Raw genomic sequence first — 20,000 nt, forward strand, 5'->3', positions numbered from 1 at the left:
GTCTCCGATCATCCGGAAGTTTCCTGCAGGGAATCAAATCCTCACTCAGTTCGGATCCAAGAAGAAATCAACTAAATCCAACACAAGAGCAAAAACTGATTCAAGTAGTTTTTCTGCTAAAGTCATTTTATTACCTCATTCTGTGTTTGGAGGGCAACTTTCCTCTGTTCAGGAATGTTTGTATAGTTTTGGATTAAAATCTGATTTGAAGATGTTGTTTTTTTAGCAAATTGAATTTTTTTATACTCGATCCTCCCGGTAATGATCAACTAGTAACTAAATTAGTTGGTGATTATTTCAATAACTGTTTAATCACAATTAATTGTTTCAGTCCTAATTCAAAATTATAAATATTATTATTATATTACTGAATAAATGATCATAAAGAACGTTTGCTGCAGCACAGACAGCAGGAAACATGTTACAGCGACGCAGCAGAAACTGGATACCTTTAGTGTAGACGAACAACGTCCAGCAGAACTTGAACACGTCAGTGATGTGACAGGGCAGCCGCCTGCAGGGTTAGAGTAGTGCACACTGTGACATCATTATGCTGCTTGGCTCCTGGAGATGAGTAGGTATCTCCACAAGGGGGCGCCTATTCCCTTTTTTCTTTGTTGCACTATTGCACAGAGTGAGAACTTGTTGTTCAGATCATCGGTGATGCTGAGGAGATAAGCGGTAAACTATCGTTACTTTTCTCATGTATGAGACTATGATGTTAGAACCGTGGAGGTCTGGCTTTACATGGACGAAGTGAAATTGTGCCAATTGTGACGGTGCAGTGAGAGGCTGGAGGAGTCAGCATGGCCACTCCACCCCAAACCAGCAGGACGCGCTGTTGGACAACTCCACACTTCATTTCACTAACATCATAGTCTCATACATGAGAAAAGTAACGATAGTTTACCGCTCTGCTCCTCAGCATCGCCGATGATCTGAACAACGTGGAAAAAGCGAATAGGCGCCCCCTTGTGGTGACACCTACTGCTCCAGGAACCAAGCAGAATAATGATGCTACAACAGTCACAGTGAGGCTGCCAAAATAAAGACGCTGCTTTACAGGCACAGCTTTCAACATTCAAACCAACGTCGTCGCCTCGGTACCTGTGCTTCCTGCTGCGCGGCTGCCGCGGGGCCTCGCATCTCTGGGGATTCACGAACATGTCCCTGAAGATGGGCTCGAACTTACGGAAGATCACCGTGGAAACCTCAAAGTTGCGCTCCAGCCGGTCCATCCGCAGCCTGAAGTCCTGCGGCAGGTTGGACATGTCGGCCCATTTCCGCATCTTGGAGAAGAACTGGATGAGGCTGAACAGGGCGGCAGCAGCAACGTCCAGTCAGAAAACGGTAAAGTACGAAGCAGAAAGCATTCGGCTTTGGTGTCTGGACATAAATCATAAATCATGTCCAGACACCCGCCCGCCCCGGGGCCCCGCCCGCCCCGGAGCCCCGCCCGCCCCGGAGCCCCGCCCCCCGGGGCCCCCCGCCCCGGAGCCCCGCCCGCCCCGGAGCCCCACCCGCCCCGGAGCCCCGCCCGCCCCGGGGCCCCCCGCCCCGGAGCCCCGCCCGCCCCGGAGCCCCGCCCCGGAGCCCCGCCCGCCCCGGAGCCCCACCCGCCCCGGGGCCCCCCCGCCCCGGGGCCCCGCCCGCCCCGGAGCCCCGCCCGCCCCGGAACCCCACCCGCCCCGGGGCCCCTCCGCCCCGGAGCCCCCCCGCCCCGAGGCCCCGCCCGCCCCGGAGCCCCGCCCCGCCCGCCCGGAGCCCCGCCCGCCCCGGGGCCCCCCCGCCCCGGAGCCCCGCCCGCCCCGGGGCCCCCCCGCCCCGGAGCCCCGCCCGCCCCGGAGCCCCGCCCGCCCGGAGCCCCGCCCCGGAGCCCCGCCCGCCCGGAGCCCCACCCGCCCCGGGGCCCCCCCGCCCGGGGCCCACCCGCCCCGGAGCCCCGCCCGCCCGGAACCCCCCCCGCCCGGGGCCCCGCCGCCCCGCCCGCCCGGGGCCCCACCCGCCCCGGGGTCCCGCCGGGGCCGTTTAAAGTTCAGTGTGAAACATGTTAATATTTATAATAAATTAAAACTGATTTCCTTAGTAAAGTTTGGAAGCCGTCCCATATGGAAAGCGCCGCATGTGACAGTTTTCATGAACACTGCCCTCTGCTGGTCAGAGAGTTTGGGCAACAGGTAGAAATTATTAAAATTGTCAAACAGAGCAACAAAGAAACAAAAAAAATCTGAAAAGAAAAAAAACTTGGGAGTGAATTTTGTAATTTCAGCGTCTTTGTGACTTAAAAGCTGCAGCAGGACTTTGAGAAGAGCGGCAAGAATTTCATGTTGATCTGCAACTCATCGCTGCTGGTTTTAGTTTTTCTGCAGTTTTGCTGCTTTCTCGTGCAGCAGGAAGCATCTGACCTCAGCTTGGCGCAGCGCAGGATCCTGGTGAGCGAGACGCAGTTCCCTCCATCAGCCCCTTCCCCACGGTGGGAGTGGAGCCCTTCCTGCAGGCCGCGTACAGCGCACAGGCCAGCCAGTGGACCACCTCTCCCTGGACGCAGAGCAGCAGAAATCATGCTCAGCACACAAAGTCTACATGTGATTTGATCAGAAAAAAGTGACATTTTTACTTCATTTTAGTCTTGAAAGTTGCTGCGGTTTAAAAACGATTGTGATCATTTATTCTGCTAATCTCAGGATTGTTGTGGGTCTGGAAAAACCAAAAGCAGGAATAAAAATAACAGGAATAACAATAATCCATTGTCCTGAGTTTAGCAAAAAGGAAATGCATCAAATATAAGTAAACACCAGAACCAGAACCAGAACCAGGTAAACACCAGAACCAGAACCAGGTAAACACCAGAACCAGAACCAGAACCAGGTAAACAACAGAACCAGGTAAACACCAGAACCAGAACCAGAACCAGGTAAACACCAGAACCAGAACCAAGTAAACAACAGAACCAGAACCAGAACCAGGTAAACAACAGAACCAGAACCAAGTAAACAACAGAACCAGAACCAGAACCAAGTAAACAACAGAACCAGAACCAAGTAAACAACAGAACCAGAACCAAGTAAACAACTGAACCAGAACCAAGTAAACACCAGAACCAGAACCAGGTAAACACCAGAACCAGAACCAGAACCAGGTAAACACCAGAACCAGAACCAAGTAAACAACAGAACCAGAACCAGGTAAACACCAGAACCAGAACCAAGTAAACACCAGAACCAGAACCAAGTAAACAACAGAACCAGGTAAACACCAGAACCAGGTAAACAACAGAACCAGGTAAACACCAGAACCAGGTAAACAACAGAACCAGGTAAACACCAGAACCAGAACCAAGTAAACAACAGAACCAGGTAAACACCAGAACCAGGTAAACAACAGAACCAGGTAAACACCAGAACCAGGTAAACACCAGAACCAAGTAAACAACAGAACCAGGTAAACACCAGAACCAGAACCAAGTAAACAACAGAACCAGGTAAACAACAGAACCAGGTAAACACCAGAACCAGGTAAACAACAGAACCAGGTAAACACCAGAACCAGGTAAACACCAGAACCAGGTAAACAACAGAACCAGGTAAACAACAGAACCAGGTAAACACCAGAACCAGGTAAACACCGGTTCCTCAGCCGGTTCCGGCCCAACGCAGCTGGTCGCCGAAGCCCTGAAATCCCGGGTTTGTGTCTGCCGCTCGGGGTTTCCCTCCGGACCTGGTCGGAGTTCCCGGTGAAGTGAGTTTCTGGCAGCAGGCCGCCGCAGGCCGCCTGGTTCGGTAGAACCGGACTCCCTCGCTCACCTCCAGGGTGTAGGTGTCCCATATTGCGGTGAAGTTGCCCAGGGCTTCAGCTGCGGTCTGCTCGTCCATCAGTTCTTGACACAAAGTGTCCAAACTCCTCCGGACCGAACTCTCCTCCATCCTGCCCGACTCGGAACCAGACTCGGTACCCGACTCGGACTCTTCGCCCCGCATCCACGCGCTGAGCCCCGGCCGCGGTTCCCGCCGCTATCCCCCTGGAGAAACTTCAACAGCGGCGCAGAACGCCAACAACAACCTCCACGAGCGTCGAACTTCCGCCACCATGACCCACAAGGCATTGCGTTGGCGCGAAAAAACTTCGGGGTTCCGACCAATCAGGCGCGAGGGAAGCGTCGCTGAGGCAACGCTCCAATCCGGAGCCGCCCAGCGCTCACGTGCGACTGTTTGCTACTTTGTAAACTATCCAATCTGTGCCTTGGAAATAAAACATCATAAAATCACATAGAACTTTTATTCATTATAAATTAAGGTCTGAGGATTTTTGCCGCCTTTTTCGTATAATTCCGACACAATCATAGTGAATATTGATATGACTTCAATTTCAATTCAAAATATTTTATTAATTGTAAACGGAAATGAATTTTTTTTAATCCAAAAGTTCTTCCAGAGCTGTAGGTGCTGCTGAGCCAGGAGCTCCTGTTGCTGTCAGTGTTACAGGGTCTACAGAAGCCCCTGGCTTGAGACACACTGTGGGAAAGCATTGGCATGCAGACGACCTTCAAGGTTTTCACAATTTATTGATTTACTTTTGATGTCTTAAAGAATCTCCAGTGGTTCCACAATCATCCTCAGAACAGAACCTTAACAGAACCAAAGCACAACCTGCCTTTTTTTTTATCAGTCTCTGGATGTGATGCTGCTGCCCCAACAAACATAAAATAAAATAAAAAGCGTGGCACATTTATTTTATTTCAACAACTTCTTAATGGTTGCACCTTTTCCTTGAATTCATTTCAGTCCTAAAATACAACTATGATACGATTAGTATAATATATATTTATTCACCCAGTCAAGTATTCTGTTGTGATGATGTCATTTCCTTTACCATGCTAATAGGTTCTGGTAACAGGATGTTGTTGGACACAGCTTCTGTTCATTATTCAAATCTGTTGATGATTGAAATATTCCAAACAGCTTCAAGAGGCACATTTACCAAAATGACTAAAATATTGTTATACTTTGGACGGTTTTTATAAATTTGTGAACAAGGTGAGTGAACAGGAGAATGTCCTCAGGGGATGATATGTGGCGTTTTTAACGATTGAAAACATTTTCACACAACTATACTTACATTTTATCTGAGGATGAGAATAATTTACACAACTAATACACGTTGTTGAGGCACTTACCAAGGTCACACATATGCTTCTACACACATTACATTCTTTCACACAAAGGCCTTTGTATTTGTAACTGATACAGAAACTGAATCATCTCCTCACTCCCATCTCCAAGGAAATGGAGATTTAGGCGACGCAGGACATCGGATGACCACTGGCCGTGTTCTTACAGCATAACCAACGAATCTTCCCGTTTTTAATGATATGCTGTATCGACTGGCGGGGCCCCTTGGTTTCACTTCTAGTCTGTGATGGTAAGCGTCTCTTTTTTAGCGCTAAAAAAGAATAAAAAAAGTGAAGTCTGATTGCTTTGTGATGGCTGATTTGCTAATCGTGCGCTTGCATGTTTTTGGTCTATCGGGTTTAGAATACATGATGTTTTTCACAACAGCATGTTAACATTATTTGGGTTGGACAGAAAATAATCTCCCTTTCTGAAATGGATGTGGTATGGTGGTCTACAACATCCTGTTATTTATTTGGAGCAGTAGCTGATTAAATATGACAAATTTATCAAACAAGATAACTCTGACCTCATGTTGTTAGATTTTATTTATTGATCTCAGATAACATCAGATTACAGGAAGAAATAATCTGTTTTCTTATCAAATAAATCCGTTCATTGAATTAAATCAGTGATAATCCCACCCTGTTTCCAAATTAACATTTTATTTATGTATTTAAGAAAAAAGCACAACTCACCTGCAAAAATGATTTGTATTTGTGAATTACCAGATAATTCAAATAAATTCAGTCAAATCCATGATTAGATTTCTACCTAAAGATGATTATTAGATTAATTCAGTTACCGAGGAGCTGACTGTCTTTACACTCTAAGTTTATCTCCTGGATATATTCTTCTTGTATTACTGGCTTCAGTTTCAGTTGCTCTAAATGATTGAGCTACTAAACATACCACTATAACATTTCATGCCTCCCAGTTCTGTTTCTAAGTGTATTGATCTCAGATATTGACTATGAGAGTTGCTGCTGCATGGCAGTCAGTGGGAGCTGAATCTGGAGTTATCTCTGGTCTCGATGGTTTTGATGAGCAGCTTGGGAGCCGGAGAGCTGCTGCTGCTGCTGCTGCCTTGATAACCGTTACTGTATTTAGGAACTGGAGAAACAGGAGAGAATCAAAACAAATGAAACGTCTGCCTCCGGTAAACGATGGCTGCTGAAACGATCAGAGGAAGAGCAGCGGCTGGGTGACGATACGTACCGGGGCTGGAGACGGCCTGGATGTTCAGGATGGACTGCTGCCCGAGTCTGAACCAACAAAAACAATCCAGTCATGTTTCACTTTCCTCTCAAAGTCACTGCAATGAGACTTTGAGACTCAGTCAGCTTTGTTGTGAATAAAATGCTCAGCCACTGTATTTCTAACCGATGTGTTTCTCATTCGGGCAGCTGGTCTCGTTTATCCGTTACAGTCTTTTTTATTATCTCTCATGAAAACATGCAAATACTTTAATGTTCAATTTACTGCCATCTTTTATGTAAAGACACAGAAACAGTTTCCGTCAGTCTGTCCTTAATGATGAAACTGGAGGACAAACAGCAGATTGATGTTACAAATCAAACTCAAGTGATCAATAACCTGTCAGTAAAGCCGATCAGCCGATCATCACTGACATTCACTGCAGAAGCTTTAAATGCTAACAAGTTTTTTCCAGTGCAAATATCGTAGTTGACTTAAAATAAAAGTAAATGAAGAAACTTTTCAGTAAAATATCGGAGCTTAAAACTTAGAGCAGATTTTGACATGAGAAAATCTCTGATAGGTGAAAAAAATCCTCCAGTGAAGCTAGAGCTGGTAATTATTATTTAAAACAAACTCCTATATCTTACTGAAAGTATTTTCATGCATATCTTCAAATGCATGAAGATATTTGCATTAAAATTTAGACAAAAACACTTCTTTGTGTTGCTACGCTGTTGTGGTTGGACTTTCTGCTGAAACAGTCTTTGGCTCAAAACTTGTCATCAACAGTGAAAGTGTTGAAGAAATTATTTCTCTCTGCTATAAAGGCGTTGAGGCCCAAGTTTTCCTCTGAGTTGCAGGTTGTCTCTGTTTCTGTCAGTGTGTGGATGAGCTTCCTGTCTGCTACCTGTCCTCCTCCCCCTCCAGCAGCTTCCTGTAGGTGGCGATCTCAATGTCCAGAGCCAGTTTCAGGTTCATCAAGTCCTGCAGAGGCAACAAGCAGATGATTAGATTTCCGTTGGCAGTGTTTGGCCTCTTCCTGCTGGCGGCCCACCTGGTACTCCCTGAGCTGCCGGGCCATGTCCTGCTTGGCTCTCTGCAGAGCGTCCTCCAGGTCTCGGGTTCGAGCTTTAGCCTCTTTCACCGCCAGCTCTCCTCGCTCCTCTGCTTCAGCCAGCTGGTTTTCCAGACCGGCTCGCTGATGAGGAGACACCAGAAACAATCAGTGCTGGATGTTCATCAGGTGTTTCTGGATGGTATGAGCTGCACCTGCGCTTTCACGGCCTCGATCTCGCTCTGCAGACGGCTGATCAGCCGGTTGACCTCGGCGACCTCTCCCTTCACGATGCGAAGCTCGTCTCCAAACTGACTGGCTTGCACCGACATCTGGTCAAACTGGAAACACGACAGCTTGTCACTCTGCATCTTTACAGTCTGACAGGCTGCTGGACGAGCCCAGGAAGCGGCACGCTGCACCTTGCTCTTGTACCAGGCCTCGGCCTCCTCTCTGCTGCGGGCGGCGATCTCCTCATACTGGGCTTTGACTTCCACCACGATCTGCTCCATGTTCAGGCTGCGGCTGTTGTCCATCTGCACCACCACCGACGTGTCTCTGATGCTGGCCTGCAGCTCACGCAGCTCCTGCACGACGAAGCCAGACGTTCACAGAGAAAGCTTCAATAAGAGACGGCGTAACTTAACTACTCACTGCAAAAACACAAAATGTTAGCCAGTGGTTTTGGTTTCATTTCTACTTCTAATATATTATTACACTTGAAATAAGACAAACCTAACCCAACCGGTCAACTACTAGCTCTGCTAACGCATTATTTCACTGATAATATGGGAAAACTGCTGAAACTAGAACAAACTGCTGAGTAATGCTTTGTGTTTAACATTATTTTTATCTTTATTACTCAAATATTACAGGCTGAGCAGCTCCGCTGCTGGATGGACCGACTGACTGGCCTCCTTTAACTTCCACTCTCATGATGAGGCCAGAATAATAAACTCTCAAAATGTGAAGATTTTATCAGAAACTTCAGCCTAAAAACAGGAAAATGTGAAGTTTTGACCGATGATTAACGCACCTCCTCGTAGACGCTGCGCAGGAAGTTGATTTCATCAGTCAGAGCGCCAACCTTATCCTCCAGATCAGCTTTGACCAAGTAGGCCGAGTCGACATCCTGCACAGTCACCCAAAGCACAAGACAGCTTTAAAAGCAGCCAATCACAACGACCGGTTCAGAACCGTTTTCAGAACAGAAGCACCTTCTGAAAACAACCATCTTTCTATCAAACATACTTCTGAATTTATATAGATATATTATGTTTTTGGTATCTAATATCCAGAGATAAATTGTTAAATGTACATCAACTGTAAGCAGAAAATGATCATAATTTAGTTAAATAAATGCTTGAACACATCAGTCTGATGTTTCAAGTCAATATCAGATTCATTCCTGTTGCTCAAAGACAACCTGAAACATTTTTTACAAATAGAATAAGTTTATTTTGATCTAAACACTAATCTTACAAAACGGACAGAGAGAATTGATCGACGTTCAGAGATCAGCGATTAGCATCCAGCTGTGATCAATCCGTGTCGTTCTGACACCCAAAGCCTCCTGACCTGCACTAGCAGGTCAGAGGACAAGCAGGGGTCAAGCTGTGAGTGAAGTGCGCTCAGACAGCCACTAGGGGCCGCACTAGAGCAGCAAGTGGAAATACAGACAAAGAAACTGGTCTAGAAATCTCCTGATTGTTTCACATCAGATCAAAACGACAGACATCTCTGGTTTGGTCAGATATATTCTGATAATGATGAAAACATTAAATCTGCAGGAGATTTGGATCTGTTCAGTTCTGATGGACTATAAAACATGAAGCAGGTTTCATTACTCTGCATACTTACACAACTTCTTCATAGAAAACACAAGTTTGGAACATAAACAGTGGCTTTCTGACGCCACTGCAGCTGCTCTTCTGTATAAATGTTAACATAATGAGGGAGAATTTAGAGAGAGTCATGTTTGATGTGGAGGAAGCCGGAGTACCCAGAGAGAACCCGCCATGCACAGGGAGAACACGCTGACTCCGTGCAGAGAGACCCGGGCTGGGAATCGAACTAGGACCTTCTTGCTGCAAGGCAGCAGAGCTGCCAACTGGGGCACCGGCAGCCCTCAATGTATGTCTGTAAATAAAACTAAATCAAAAAACTGATCAGCAATAAATCAAACGTCGTGTTTGTGCTCTGGTCTGAACAATTGCATGTATTGGGATCAATTTTTTTTGTAGCTGTAAATAAATTGGTTTTGAAATAGAAACATGTAGGTTTGTATTGATAGATGTGGAGTCAATACTCCTCATTGATCTGTTTTCATGAAGCACATTTATTTGAAATAGCGGCTAATAAATGAACCAATACTTTTAATATGAGCTCAGATATTGAGAGACTTTCATTTCCATCCAACCAAATCATAACTTTAGCTATAAAATGTGATATAAACCAAAGAAACCAGATTTAAAGCCGACTGGCTGCAGCTGCAGGAAACCAGTTCAAATTCAAATTTAACCATGTTTTAATAATCCAAACAGAAATGAACTCAATAATTGATATTCTTCACAGAAAGACTGAAGATGATGATGATGAAATGATGATGATGATGATGATGATGATGATGATGATGATGATGGTCTGACCTTCTTCAGGATGACAAAGTCGTTTTCCAGGTTGTTTCGCTTGTTGATCTCGTCCTCGTACCTGAGAAAGAGAGAGAGGGCAGAGTGTGTGTCTCTCTGTGTGTGTGTGTGTGTGTCTCTGTGTGTGTGTGTGTCTCTGTGTGTGTGTGTCTCTGTGTGTGTGTGTGTGTGTGTCTCTGTGTGTGTGTGTGTGTGTGTGTGTGTCTCTGTGTGTGTGTGTGTGTGTGTGTGTGTGTCTGTGTGTGTGTGTGTGTGTGTGTGTGTGTGTGTGTGTCTCTGTGTGTGTGTGTGTGTGTCTCTGTGTGTGTGTGTGTGTGTGTGTGTGTGTCTCTGTGTGTGTGTGTGTGTGTGTGTGTGTCTCTGTGTGTGTGTGTGTGTGTGTGTGTGTGTGTGTCTCTCTGTGTGTGTCTCTGTGTGTGTGTGTGTGTGTGTGTGTGTGTGTGTGTGTGTGTGTCTCTGTGTGTGTGTGTGTGTGTGTGTGTGTGTGTCTCTCTGTGTGTGTCTCTGTGTGTGTGTGTGTGTGTGTGTGTGTGTGTCTCTGTGTCTCTGTGTGTGTGTGTGTGTGTGTGTGTGTGTGTGTGTGTGTGTGTGTGTCTCTGTGTCTCTGTGTGTGTGTGTGTGTGTGTGTGTGTGTGTGTGTGTGTGTGTGTGTGTGTCTCTCTCTGTGTGTGTGTGTGTGTGTGTGTGTGTGTGTCTCTGTGTCTCTGTGTGTGTGTGTGTGTGTGTGTGTGTGTGTGTCTCTGTGTCTCTGTGTGTGTGTGTGTGTGTGTGTGTGTGTGTGTGTGTGTGTGTGTGTGTGTGTGTGTGTGTGTGTGGTGTGTGTGTGTGTGTACTTGTGCTTGAAGTCCTCCACCAGGCCCTGCATGTTCCTCAGCTCCCCGTCCAGTTTGGTTTTGTCGTTGTTCACCAGGTCGTTGTGCCGCCGCAGCGCCGCCATGTAGGCCTCGAACATCGGCTCCACGTTGGAGCGACTGACGCCCTGAGACTGCAGCAGCTCCAGCTTCGTCTCCAGCATCTTGTTCTGCTGCTCCAGAAAGCGGACCTGGACCGGACAGGAGAGGGAACCGTCAGCAGGTTCCCACGGTTTCTGTTTCTTTAGTTTTAGGAACGTTATGACCTTTGACCCTGATCTGTGGGAAGTTAAAATGTTCTGATGGTTTTTTCCTGTTTGCTCTGCGGGTCGAAACATGAAGCTGCTGCTGGTTTGGCAGCCAGAAGGAGACGGACCAACACAAAGCCCGTTTTCAGGTCGGTATCAGTTCAGCTCTGGTTTCCTGCTGCAGCGCGGCCTAGACAAAGCCCGGTTCTGTTGGGAGATCGATCGGGTTACAGTCTCTCTCTGTGGGGCTGAAATGGGCCAGGAGGCTCGGGTATCCAGAACATTTGGGTCAGAACAAGCTTTCTAATCCCGGCTGGACTTTCTGAATGTTGAAAAGTGAAACGTGAGATTTTTGAGCTCTGAGTCAGAAAATGCCGAACATCCTGAGGCGGGTCAAAGCGGGTCGCCTGAAACAAGCCGGGCTTTGTTCCCCCATGGAGCTGAAAGGCCCGGTCCGGCCCGGTGGAGGACTTCATATATCAGTAAAATATGACAAAGTATCACCAGGAAATGATTCCACATATATCTCCAGCTCAGTTCTGATGGTTTTCTTTGTTTCTGGGCATTAAAGGTTCTGCTGAGCGTCTGAAACTATTTTAGTTTTTTCTCTTCATTCTGGAAATAAACAGCTTATGTAAAGAAAATAAATCTATTTTTTAGTGAACTTCACAATGAAGAGGTTTGGGAACCAGAAGCTGAAATCCAGTCAAAGTTGTGATTTTATAACATTTAAATGATTTCTGACATTTTTCAAAATCAAAACAAAGTCATCATAAAATTTACCAAGTAATTTTATTTTCTTAAGTTTTATTTCCATGAGGAAAATATTTCACTTTTAAACATTTTTCTCACATTGCAAATGAAAAATCAGCAACTGAAACTTTGTGTGTGTGTGTGTGTGTGTGTGTGTGTGTGTGTGTGTGTGTGTGTGTGTGTGTGTGTGTGTGTGTGTGTGTGTGTGTGTGTGTGTGAGACCTTGTCGATGAAGCTGGCGAAGCGGTTGTTGAGGCTCTTGATTTGCTCTTTCTCGTGATTTCTGCTCATGGACAGGTTGGGGTCGATCTCCAGGTTCAGGGGGGCCAACAGGCTCTTGTTGACCGACAGGGAGGTGAGCGAGGCCCCCAGCCCTCCGTGGGGCCCTCCGTGGGGCCCGCCGGCGAACAGGGAGCTGCTGCTGAGCGACACGCCGCTGAACGGCGCCGCAGCCGGAGCGAAGCCGCTGAACCGCCGGGAGCCGCCGCTGCGGACGGAGCCGCTGGAGCTGATCCGCTTGGTCCGACTCAAACTCATGGCTGCAGGAAGCAGGATGGAAAACCGGAGGATGGAGGGAGCAGCAGGTCCGGACGTCCTGGAACAATGACGCCTCTCAGGTGTCCCGAGCTTTTAAAGGAGGAGAGAAAGTGGAGCAGAAACCTGAGAGCCTCATCTCTGGTTCCAGGGTCTATTAAAGGCCGGGAGCGACCGCTGCTGATTTATTTCACTTATTATAAATACGAAAATAATACGCAGCTTCCCACCAGTTGCATAATAACGTAAATGTGACAATAGCAAATAAAAATCAGAGCAGGTCTGGAAAAGTTAATCCTCCCGGATCTGGAAGCTGGATTTAATGTGCAGGATCTCAGACCTTCAATCTGAACAATAACAGTTATGATCATAATTGTGATGACGTCATCATTTGGTTTCACACATTTTTAACCAACAGAACATGAATCTGTAGTTTCATTTGTTCAGTTGACATTGTGGGAAAAACGTTTCGTCCACTTCCAGCTTCTCGTGTCACTTTCAATATTAAAATATCATTTCTGTTATGAAGGGAGATTTTTCTGTCAAAACTCAACATCATAACCATTTATTGTAAGTTCCTCATTCATGAACCAGAAGCTCAACGACTTGATGACAAAAAGACAAACCAGACCGAATCCTCTGGATAAGCTAGACGGTTTATTTTAGAAATAAAAAGAGTAGAAATGTTACAATTTCACAAATTAATAAAGAGGAAATAAAAGAGTCTAAAGCGAGAAGCTGCCCTGCAACTGGACATGCAAAACCCACAAGAAGCCCAGAACTAACGTAGGCCGACAGCCGCCATCCTGCAGTGGCTCAATTCAGTCACACTGCAGGCCAGACTTTGAATAGGCCATTCCAAGCTTTCTGGTTTCAGCCTTTTGGAAACGGACTGTGTTTTTGTTGGATCGTTGTCCATAAAGTCTCCTGGATGCAGCCGGTTGGGTCGAGTCATGGTCTTCACAGCGATCCAGTCAGATCCGATCTGATCCGGTCAGATCAGATCCGATCCGATCCAGTCAGATCCGATCTGATCCGGTCAGATCAGATCCGATCCGATCCAGTCAGATCCGATCTGATCCGGTCAGATCCGATCCGATCCGGTCAGATCCGATCCAGTCAGATCCGATCCGGTCAGATCCGATCCGATCCGGTCAGATCCGATCCGATCCGGTCAGATCCGATCCGGTCAGATCCGATCCGGTCAGATCCGATCCAGTCAGATCCGATCCAGTCAGATCCGATCCAGTCAGATCCGATCCGATCCGGTCAGATCCGATCCAGTCAGATCCGATCCGGTCAGATCCGATCCAGTCAGATCCGATCTGATCCGGTCAGATCCGATCCGATCCAGTCAGATCCGATCCGGTCAGATCCGATCCGATCCAGTCAGATCCGATCCGGTCAGATCCGATCCGATCCGGTCAGATCCGATCCGGTCGGTTTCAAGTTCAGTCCAGGAAATCACAGATAAAACTTAAAATGAGCAGAACTGCTGATCCATCTGAGTTTCAGCTCATTTTCATGAACCGGATTTTGAACCAGCATCTCTTTACTGTTCATTTATTTATTAAAATCGTTTTTTACTTTTAACTAAAAACGATGCAGTTTTACATAAAGCATCTTAGTATTCAAACCCTTTAACATTTTGCAACATTTTAACCACAAACTGTAAATTATCTACAGAAGATTTATTAGAAAGAGAAAACCAAATGATTTTACAACACAAACTGAAAAGTGTGGCATGCTTTTACATAAAACGTATCGTCCAGAAATCCTGATGTTATTCAGCCTGACAGAAGAAGTCAAACTGTCTGCATATTATTTTGAAAATCCCAACCGGAAGTACGAAAAGCCGTGATTTCGGGCTGAAGGCGTGAAATGACTCCTGTCGTCCTGGAGGAACCTGCAGAGGAACCGGCGGTCCGGGTCGAACCGGCGGTCCGGGTCGAACCGGCGGTCTGGGTCGCGCTCAGGCGCCTGGACCAACCGGGTCAGTCCTTTAGTTTCCCTCTGCGGGAAATGCGCACCCGTTGCCATGGCGACCGTTTTGCGGAGCTGTCATCAGATGAGTGGAGAAAAAACTTTATGAAAAATGTGTCAGAAATTGAAGGACGCGTTAAAATGTCTCTTGTTCCTGGATGCAGGAACAAAGAGACATTTGCTTTCATCACAGCTGATCGAAGAAAACAACAAATTCAGATAAAAGTAGAATTATTCATTTCCGTCCCGGAAGATTTACATCATTTTTATCTCGGATGTTTGAAGCTGCATGTTTGTCTCCCTGATTAATGGATCAATAATCTGAGGCGGTCCGGATCAGACACGTTTTCTATTTATAGCAGATTTGAAAGAAACGTTATGAAAGAAAATGTTGCGTTCAAATACCTCCCCGCAGTCTGGTCATCCTGGTTCTCAGCCAACAGAGAAGGAGCATAAAAAAGCTGCAACTGACGTCAAAATATGTTAATAATTTCTTATTACCAACCAGGGCTGCACTGGGCAGTGGGTGGCACTGCGCCACTGTGCAGCGGGAGGTTCTGGGTTCGATTTCCAGCGCGGGTCTCTCTGCATGGAGTGTGTGTGTGTGTGTGTGTGTGTGTGTGTGTTACATGGTTGTTTAGTCGCTGACGTTTCCTCATGACTTTGAAGAAGATGTTTATGATTTCATTATTTCCATATTATCTTTTCATTTATTCTCATTATTAATGTTGAGTTGCAGATGGAGTCCAGGTTCTCCGCAAAATCTCCTTTCCTTCTGCAGCGCCGGTCAGCGAAATCACCCAGGTAACCAAATCACCATGGTGACCAAATCACCATGGTGACCAAATCACCATGGTGACCAAATCACCATGGTGACCAAATCACCCAGGTAACCAAATCACCATGGTGACCAAATCACCATGGTGACCAAATCACCCAGGTAACCAAATCACCCAGGTAACCAAATCACCATGGTAACCAAATCACCATGGTAACCAAATCACCATGGTGACCAAATCACCATGGTGACCAAATCACCATGGTGACCAAATCACCATGGTGACCAAATCACCATGGTGACCAAATCCTCTGCTTCATTTTTATCATTTGCAGTTTTTATAATTAGGTCATTTATTTGCTGCCACAATATGAAAGCAGCTGCATCATTTTATCTTGTTTAGAAAAACAGATCCATGCCACACTTTTCAGATTTTATTTTACATTTTTGTTGCGTTGGTGAAATCAAAAATAAACTTTCAATCAATCAATCAAATTTCATTGGTCTAACATCTTTCAGCAGCAGGACATTTCAAAGAGCTTTAAGGCACAGAAATGCAGAGAACATCCGATTATTGATTAGTGATCAATGTTTCATGATTACATCTCCAATAAAACCAACCAGCTGCTTTCAGTCTGGACTCTGGATCTCAGGGTTTCGGCTGTTTTACAGTTTTCTGGAAGTTTGTTCCAGATTAGTGGTGCCAAGAAGCTGAAAGCTGGTTCTGGTTCTGGTTCTGATGCAGAGCAGAACCAGAACCTGATGGGTCTGGAAGCAGCAGATCTTTAATATGTTGCTGAGCCGCTCAGTGATTCATAAACTAACAGTTTTAGAGTCTCTGAGCTGCAGGGAGCCAGTGAGGATCTGTAGAACCAACCGGGTCCATGTGCTCCATCCTCCTGGTTCTGGTTCTGGTCAGAACTCCAGCAGCAGCTGCAGGATTGATGCCACTGAGACATCAGACCTCTAGACCAGTGGTCCCCAACCCCGGGGCGCGGACCAATACCGGGGCGCGGACCAATACCGGGCCGCGGACCAATACCGGGCCGCGGACAAGTTGGTACCAGGCCTTGCAAGAAATAATGAAATATTTCTGTTTTCTGTATCATTTGACTCTGGAGGATCTTTTATTTTGAAAATCCTTTACCGGATTCTCTCGGCTGTGTTTTGGCGCCAACATTGATCCACAAGCAGCAAAATGAACAGAACCAGATCAGATTCTTTGGAAAGTTTGTCTGCAGGCCCAGAGAGGCAGGAGGATGGGTTTGTCCCGGTGGGTTGATTCCCACAGTCCAAGCTGCTCTGCATGGTCAGGTGACCTGATGAGCCAATGAAGCTTCAGACTGCATCACCATGGAGACCCAGTGTCTCCCTGAGCATCACTTCAGCGTCTCCAGCAGGAGAAACAGCTCAGGGTCCATCAGTCGATATCCTGAGTAAATGTTTAGAAAAGGAAAATGTTGGTTTTGTGGCCCATCTGCATCTTATTTTGAAGGGATATGTAACCGTTACCATGGTGACCAGAGTCAGACAGCGTGAGGTCAGAGGTCGAGAGGAGAGCAGATGTGAGTTTTTATGTGGTTCACGATTTAAGGATCGTTGGCCGATTTCCCAAACCTCTGTGACCTCAGAGCCGATAAAAGTCCAAGAGGTTCGGTCGGTTTGAGAGTCCAGGAGCAACACGGAACCAGAACCGGTTCCACGGCACCAGAACCGGTTCCACGGCACCAGAACCGGTTCCTCTGAACGTCCCGGTTCCTCTGAACGTCCCGGTTCCTCTGAACGTCCCGGTTCCTCTGAACGTCCCGGTTCCACTGAACGTCCCGGTTCCTCTGAACGTCCCGGTTCCAGAAGGAGATCCAGTAAAATCCCATAATGAATTCAGAATAAGAAGATGATGCAGGAGCAGCAGTGATAGTTTGTGGATCATTTTAAAGACGAAACAAAAAGAAAAGGCGTTTGATAAAAGGAGCAGCTGCTCTATGATTCATCATAGTTCACATTTTAACTGAATAAACATAAACACATTTATAAAATGACCTTTACATGTAGTAATAAACATTTCCACATGTCACCTCCGATGTCCACTGGACTCTCAGTTGCCATGTCAGCGGTTTGGGATCCCCTCCGTTCTTACGTCACCGCGCGTTCTGATTGGCTCCCTGTCACATTCAACAGGCTGCGATAATCGGCCATATTCAATATACCACCACTAACACACCACGCACTGCAGGGCGTCGTAAGATTGTGGTAAAGGGAAAATCTGGGCAAAAAACCGGGCTGAGCGGGAACACCAGCATGCAGAAGCATCATCTGACGCCCCGGGGGTCCAAAACAGCTGCTTGCTTGGTTTCTGCTCCTCCAGTCCCACGTCTCATCTGCTTATCAAAACCAGCAAAAATTATTGCCAATATTTTCCTTCACAAAATAAAATTTGTTTTTTAAATCGTTTTATTTTTTGAAGTGATTCTTCTGGCTTCCTGTCTGAATCAAACTTCTTGGTTTCATAATAATAATTTCTAAGGTGTAAATGATTTATGATGCATTTTTTGTTTTTGCACGTCTCAGCAGGAAAAACAGAAAAAGTTTCATTGATGCATTTATGATGGGGTTATTGATCAGAATCAGTTTTAGCATCTTGTGAGTTGTTCACATGTCTCCACAGATCCTGGTCCGGGCCTTTGGGCTGAACCTTCCCAACGTGGCGCTGAAGGTTCCTGAGCGACGCTCAAATCTCCGCCATTCCACACCATTCCACACCACTCCACACCATTCCACACCATTCCACACCATTCCACACCATTCCACACCATTCCACACCATTCCACACCATTCCACACCATTCCACACCATTCCACACCATTCCCACACCATTCCACACCATTCCACACCATTCCACACCACTCCACACCATTCCACACCATTCCACACCATTCCACACCATTCCACACCATTCCACACCATTCCACACCATTCCACACCATTCCACACCACTCCACACCACTCCACACCATTCCACACCATTCCACACCATTCCACACCACTCCACACCACTCCACACCATTCCACACCATTCCACACCATTCCACACCACTCCACACCACTCCACACCACTCCACACCACTCCACACCATTCCACACCATTCCACACCATTCCACACCACTCCACACCACTCCACACCACTCCACACCACTCCACACCACTCCACACCACTCCACACCATTCCACACCATTCCACACCACTCCACACCACTCCACACCACTCCACACCATTCCACACCATTCCACACCATTCCACACCATTCCACACCACTCCACACCACTCCACACCACTCCACACCATTCCACACCATTCCACACCATTCCACACCATTCCACACCATTCCACACCACTCCACACCACTCCACACCACTCCACACCATTCCACACCATTCCACACCATTCCACACCATTCCACACCATTCCACACCATTCCACACCATTCCACACCATTCCACACCATTCCACACCACTCCACACCATTCCACACCATTCCACACCATTCCACACCATTCCACACCACTCCACACCACTCCACACCATTCCACACCATTCCACACCATTCCACACCACTCCACACCACTCCACACCACTCCACACCACTCCACACCATTCCACACCATTCCACACCATTCCACACCACTCCACACCACTCCACACCACTCCACACCACTCCACACCACTCCACACCATTCCACACCATTCCACACCACTCCACACCACTCCACACCACTCCACACCACTCCACACCACTCCACACCATTCCACACCATTCCACACCACTCCACACCACTCCACACCACTCCACACCACTCCACACCATTCCACACCATTCCACACCACTCCACACCACTCCACACCACTCCACACCATTCCACACCATTCCACACCATTCCACACCATTCCACACCATTCCACACCACTCCACACCATTCCACACCATTCCACACCATTCCACACCATTCCACACCACTCCACACCATTCCACACCATTCCACACCATTCCACACCATTCCACACCATTCCACACCACTCCACACCATTCCACACCATTCCACACCATTCCACACCATTCCACACCACTCCACACCATTCCACACCATTCCACACCATTCCACACCATTCCACACCACTCCACACCACTCCACACCACTCCACACCATTCCACACCACTCCACACCATTCCACACCATTCCACACCAGTTTCATCGTTTCTCAAATATCATGTGCAGATGAGGAATCCGGGCGGCTGCCTGATCCCCCTCAACGCCTCCATTCCTGCTGGCAGCAAACACACGTATGTAGCATGACCAGCGCTAACTCCCACAGAGCCCACAGTCACCAGTGTTTCTCCCCACAGGCCCCATGTGCTTGAAGTGACGCGGCTCTTCCAGAACGGTAATCTAACACTAAATGTTATCACATTAAAACTCCTAAATGAGAGTTAGACTAATTTAAGATAAAACATTTACATGCGAACACAAAGCTTTTCACGCTCCTGCTTCCTCCATCATACCACAAAATCTGAAATATTGAGCTGAAACAAGAAATGATTTGAGTTTTTCTCACTATCTGATGTTAATTATTGTAAAAAAAAAACAGTTTTCAGACTTACACAGACAATGACTCATTTCTCATGAAGCTGAAACTGTTTGGTACTAATAACAATCATAATAATCATAGTAACCTGAGAACAGTTCGGTGGTGGCAGCATCATGCTGCAGGAGGGACGACACATGAGA

The 20,000-nt window shown here is 46.9% G+C and overlaps 3 protein-coding genes across 4 annotated transcripts in view; 1 reads left to right on the top strand and 2 right to left on the bottom strand.

Moving 5' to 3' along the window:
- LOC129356152 (retinoblastoma-like protein 1) overlaps positions 1-4,076 on the bottom strand; it is a 22,806-nt gene extending 18,730 nt beyond the window's left edge. Inside the window, 6 exon segments of the mRNA XM_055025757.1 lie at positions 1-23; positions 450-514; positions 1,108-1,311; positions 2,406-2,454; positions 2,457-2,538; positions 3,804-4,076. The exon segment at positions 1-23 is cut by the window's left edge and continues 106 nt beyond it. Coding sequence (XP_054881732.1) covers positions 1-23; positions 450-514; positions 1,108-1,311; positions 2,406-2,454; positions 2,457-2,538; positions 3,804-3,977 — 597 coding nt within the window. The 5' untranslated portion in view covers positions 3,978-4,076.
- Positions 4,077-5,698: 1,622 nt separating this feature from the next.
- LOC129356146 (keratin, type II cytoskeletal 8-like) lies at positions 5,699-12,508 on the bottom strand. Of its 2 annotated transcripts, XM_055025752.1 has the most exons (10): positions 12,145-12,508; positions 10,904-11,112; positions 10,071-10,131; positions 8,459-8,554; positions 7,845-8,009; positions 7,638-7,763; positions 7,423-7,566; positions 7,276-7,352; positions 6,387-6,433; positions 5,699-6,281 (listed from the first exon to the last, which is right to left on the bottom strand). In XM_055025752.1, exons 1-10 carry the CDS (start codon positions 12,457-12,459, stop codon positions 6,166-6,168), a joined length of 1,356 nt encoding a protein of 451 aa, XP_054881727.1. In that variant the 5' UTR covers positions 12,460-12,508; the 3' UTR covers positions 5,699-6,165. The 2 variants fall into 2 exon arrangements, with proteins under 2 accessions (XP_054881727.1, XP_054881726.1); XM_055025751.1 differs by having other exon boundaries at positions 7,638-8,009.
- Positions 12,509-14,310: 1,802 nt separating this feature from the next.
- si:zfos-1056e6.1 (uncharacterized protein LOC107988029 homolog) overlaps positions 14,311-20,000 on the top strand; it is a 6,637-nt gene continuing 947 nt past the window's right edge. The window contains exons 1-5 of the mRNA XM_055025756.1: positions 14,311-14,449; positions 15,179-15,243; positions 17,883-17,930; positions 19,491-19,555; positions 19,619-19,656. Coding sequence (XP_054881731.1) covers positions 14,338-14,449; positions 15,179-15,243; positions 17,883-17,930; positions 19,491-19,555; positions 19,619-19,656 — 328 coding nt within the window. The 5' untranslated portion in view covers positions 14,311-14,337. The remainder of the gene's footprint in view (positions 14,450-15,178; positions 15,244-17,882; positions 17,931-19,490; positions 19,556-19,618; positions 19,657-20,000) is intronic.

The sequence above is a fragment of the Poeciliopsis prolifica genome, unplaced genomic scaffold (genome assembly GCF_027474105.1).
Source record: "Poeciliopsis prolifica strain line A6 unplaced genomic scaffold, Auburn_PproV2 SCAFFOLD158, whole genome shotgun sequence".
NCBI classification, from domain to species: domain Eukaryota; kingdom Metazoa; phylum Chordata; class Actinopteri; order Cyprinodontiformes; family Poeciliidae; genus Poeciliopsis; species Poeciliopsis prolifica.